This window comes from Aegilops tauschii, chromosome 3 (assembly GCF_002575655.3).
Source record: "Aegilops tauschii subsp. strangulata cultivar AL8/78 chromosome 3, Aet v6.0, whole genome shotgun sequence".
NCBI lineage: Eukaryota > Viridiplantae > Streptophyta > Magnoliopsida > Poales > Poaceae > Aegilops > Aegilops tauschii.
In genome coordinates, this window is record NC_053037.3 from 561213134 (window position 1) to 561217597 (window position 4464).

Sequence of the window (4464 nt, forward strand, 5' to 3'; positions counted from 1 at the left end):
CCGAATACAACGACTTCCGAAACCGTACCTAGCCGTTTTGTTTCGCTCACGATGTATTCCGTAGCAGTGCTTTCTGATACGGCACTTTGTAAGGTTGAAACCGCCCGATCCGGCCAGGGTTAGAAATCGGGACTCAATCCCACGAACCAAACAAACGAGGTATTACGTAAAAGTATTTGGAACCAGTGTCTTCAGGATATGATACACTGAATACGTTATGTTGGCCGAACCAAACGGGTCGAAAATATGATGAGAACTCCCATACAGTTAAAATGACCATGAGCTGAACCTGCACTTGCGCACTTTTCTGCCTCCTCGCTATTGCTACATTTAAGCTATGTGTTCTTTCTTAGAGTAGATGGTACTGTAAGCTTGGCAGCATGGTTGTTTATATTTTGGCGGTTAATGTTGTTCTCCACAGATATGCGCTCGCGAGGCATCAGTAGATGGAAAAATCGTGATGAAATGGACGGGCCTGATTTGATGGTTTGAGCACGTCCATTTCAAGTATGCATGGAGTGAGCATTTCCGGCCAACTGAGAGACGACGAGTGTGCGGGCGTGTGGACCTATCTGGCACGCGAGCGAGCGAGCTCATGTGGCCAGGCACCGCCATGGGCTCAGGCAGAAATCACATATTTGACCTGAGGGCGAAATCAAATCACAAACTGACCTGCTTTCGAAAAAAATTCACTCTGCTGACTCTTTCGTGTGGCGCCCGACAGCGAGGCGCCGCACACTACTATGCAGCGCCCTTCCCTTAAGCGTCGCACATCCAGCCAGCGTGGCAGCCCTGGGCCAGTTTACGGCCCCACAGACAGCAGTGCAGTGCCTAAGGCATGGGCGTCACACTGTGTAAAGTGCAGCGCCTATGGCTTGGGCGCTGCACATTGACTTAAACCGCATCGGGCCAGCCCCTCCCAGGCAGTTCTTCCCCCCCTGAGGAAGTTGCTCTCTGTACAGAGAGCGGCGGCGGCGCCCCCTTCGGATCCCCCCCCCACACCCCTCTCAGATCTGAAGTTTTAAGGCCCGGATTCGATCTCCAATCCCTCCTACTAGGTAAACTCCTATGTTCCCTTTCTTTTCCTCCGTTAATTCGTTGCATTTTTATGGATTTGCCCAAGATTAGGTGGAACCTTTGATTTGCTTAGTTTGGATCTTTGTTTGCCCAAGATTAGGTTGAACCTTTGATCCCTCCCCCACACTATATGATTCTTGTTAGTGAAACGTAGATTGTATATATTTTTAGATATATATGAGATGCCTAGTTTTGTAGATAATTATGAGATGTTGATTTTTTTAGATATATATTAGATGTTGAGTTTATTTGAAATATGAGATGTTGATTTACTTGAACACATATGACATACTAGATATATATGAGAATTTACAATCATTTGAGATGAACTCATATATGTTTATTTGAGATGAACTCATATATGTTTATTGTTTGAACTTTGTAAGGATGGTTTGGCTTCTCGACAATGCCATTGACACACAACACCGGGCCTACATGATGCGCGAGAAGGGGCTGGTAATAATGAGTAATCTAAATATTTAGCAAATTTGCCTTTAGTTGAAATTGACATGCCCTAAGATTTGTCATTACTTGTTTTTTTGCAGAAGCTTGAACCTCTGAAGATTCGGTATCACGGGGTCTCTGGTCCTGCCATGCCTTACGATGAGCGGTACACACCGTACATCAAGCAGGCAGGACTACTCCCGTGGATTCAGTTGGTCAGCCGGCCGACGCCGAATCTGAACGCTCCACTGGTGTCCGCTCTTGCTGATCGGCGGAGGCCGGAGACACACAGTTTCCATCTTCGGACTGGGGAGATGACCGTGACGCTCGAGGATGTCTCTTTGATCACCGGTCTTGCTATCGATGGGATGCCTCTCTGTATGAGCACCGATTCTGATGGGTGGTGCGAGCAGATGATTGCTCTTATCGGTATGGCTCCTACCGAGGCTGAGGCTGATGTAGAGGAGCGAGAAGAGCCGAAGAAGAAGGAAAGGAAAGCAGCCGGAGCTGCTTTCACGTGGATTCAAGCAAACTTTGTGCATTGCCCTGCGGATGCCACTGATGATGTGATACAGACACATGCTCGTGTCTATATGTGGTACGTTGTCTCGAGGACTTTGTTTCCTGACTCCACGGGCAAGAACGCTCCATGGATGTGGCTGAAGGCGTTGACCGTCTTCGATAGCAAATGGAGCAGGGTTCAGCAACTCTTGCGTACTTGTACCGATAGGTAGTTGGTTTGTTTTGTTATCAACTCATTTGTTCATTACCAATGCAACCTTGCTTTCAACTTAACTTTGTTTTTCTTTCATATGCAGCTGGACGATGCGTGTTGCAAGATCACAGATAGGGCAGGCATTGGTGGTAATATGTTTCTACTTTCTGTATGGAGCTGGGAGCGTCTGCCTGTTGGACGCCCGAAGAGCGTCAGGTTTAATCCTTGGTATGAAGATGAAGATGACGACTTACGGCGCCCCACTTGGGCTTACAAGTGGGATGTGGTTTCCGAGATGACGAACGATGTCAATCTCATGTACCAAAAGTACATTGCCGAGTTGGACACGATTACGCCTGAGCAGGTAACGTGGTCATTACTTCAGTCATTTCTCATGCTTGCCTGAAAAAAAGTCACCAATTTTGCATTGTTGCCCTATTTCATAGGTGGAATGGTAGCCATATGGCGCCGATGACAGACTTGGGTACACCCCGGAGTTTTCCATCAACCCGATGTGCTTGCGGGATAGGGATCTCTGGCTTATGCGGTGCCCACTGATATGCAACTGGGCTGTTGAGTTTCATTTGCCACATCGCGTGTTTCGTCAGTTTGGTCTGTTCCAGCCTCACCCGCCGGAATGGGTGGATACGGACAAAGCACTTCATAGGTACGAGAGCGTATTGACTAAGCATCGTCAGTCCTTCTTGATTTTGCTAATGTTTGGTATTGTACCATGCAGGTTGGACAGGAGAAGGCAGCGGAAGATAAAGGACTGGGACAAGCATCATGCTTCGTATGTTACCCGCTTCCAGCTTTGCGTGGAGCAAGCTCGTAGCAGTGCACGCGCCCAGCTTCGTGAGCATAACCCACTTGCTTTTGATAACTACATACGATGGCTTCTTGAAAATACTCGAGTTGAGATATGCCCGCCGGCATATAATGAGGATATTCTTGAAGAACCCGTGAACTTTGAGGATCTATCAAAGGGGAAGTACAACAGAGATGTCAGGGTAGGGCAAGGAGTCCCTACTGTTCCGGTGATTAACTATGTGGTAAAGTGTTCCTTCTTTACTTTCCCGTTGGCCGTATTACACATGTCTGAATGGCTAACGTGTTCATTCTTTCTCATCCGCAGCGCACCGAGATCAAGAAAGCAGCTGATGAGAGCCAGTCTATTCTGGAGAACACACCGGTTGGAAAAGGCAATGATGATGGTTCACTACGAGCATTCCTCAAGGTACATATCGCATTCACTATGAGAGCCAGTCTATGTTGCGGAGTTTGATATCTTCCACACTTGTTCATGTTACAGCGTCAGGCCAGGAAGTTAAGGCGGTTATCGAATCTTCTCGGTTGCCGTGATCCCGAATTTGATGAACCATCTGCCTCCAGGTCTGGTACACCATCAGACCCCTCATCTCACCATCAGGGGGACGATGTGAGTTCCTCATATGCTTATCTAGATGATGAGGGTGCGGTCACCCAAGAGGTATGACTAATCCTTTAGATGTGATTCTCACTGGATTACGACGCCGGTCTTCACTATATTGTTTGATTGTGTGATAGGGCCATGACATTGATGATGACATGACTTTGGCGGACGCTCAACTTCGGTCCCCATATGTGTTCAAGCCTAGGCAGCCCAGGCGCCGGTACATGCCCAACGACTTTGACAACAGAGGCAACCCAAAGGTGGTCGTAGGGACCTCGCGGATGGCTAGCTTGTATCATGAGGCGGAGGAGGAAGTGCAGGAAGAGGAGGCTCGTCCACCCAGGAAGAAGAAGATTGCCTGCAGGCGTGGCACCAGGAACACGCGCGGAAAGCATTAGTGCTTGTGTTTGTTAGTGCTCTTGTAGCCGTTTCATTAGGTTGATGAACTTGTGAGGTTATGTTATATGTTGGTGAACTCTTACTAGTGTGGTATTTGTGTTTGCGAACTAGTAGTAATGTTGAATTGTCCTAAATGATGTGATGTTCAAGTTATTAGTTGTCTTTGTTCAGTATTTGTGTTTACAGTAATTTTAGTTATGTTGAACAAGTTATGTGAGTGCTGCATGAGCCCAAAATGGCATCTGTTTCTGTAGTTTGGCAGTTAACAGCACTGCAGCGCCCAACAGCCAGGCGCTACATTGTACTGTGCAGCGCCCAACGCTTAGGCGCCGCACCATACAGTGCAGCGCCCGTCTCATAGGCGCTGCTCAACTGGCCATGGCTATCCAAAGAGCCA

General features: G+C 47.8%; 1 protein-coding gene across 1 annotated transcript; it reads left to right on the plus strand.

Moving 5' to 3' along the window:
- The first annotated feature begins 835 nt into the window (after positions 1-835).
- Positions 836-4218, plus strand: LOC123497670 (uncharacterized). Its single transcript, XM_073495980.1, has 8 exons — positions 836-1058; positions 1464-1533; positions 1623-2600; positions 2683-2903; positions 2976-3288; positions 3372-3473; positions 3549-3725; positions 3803-4218. Exons 4-8 carry the CDS (start codon positions 2749-2751, stop codon positions 4064-4066), a joined length of 1011 nt encoding a protein of 336 aa, XP_073352081.1. The 5' UTR covers positions 836-1058; positions 1464-1533; positions 1623-2600; positions 2683-2748; the 3' UTR covers positions 4067-4218.
- The last annotated feature ends 246 nt before the right edge of the window (positions 4219-4464 follow it).

What these genes read in the sequence shown, in the direction of transcription:
- LOC123497670 (XM_073495980.1), top strand. Translation starts at nt 2,749, where the DNA reads ATGTGCTTGCGGGATAGGGATCTCTGGCTTATGCGGTGCCCACTGATA. An exon ending in CACTACGAGCATTCCTCAAG is followed by an intron (nt 3,474 to 3,548) that starts GTACATATCGCA and finishes TTCATGTTACAG; the next exon opens with CGTCAGGCCAGGAAGTTAAG. An exon ending in AGGGTGCGGTCACCCAAGAG is followed by an intron (nt 3,726 to 3,802) that starts GTATGACTAATC and finishes ATTGTGTGATAG; the next exon opens with GGCCATGACATTGATGATGA.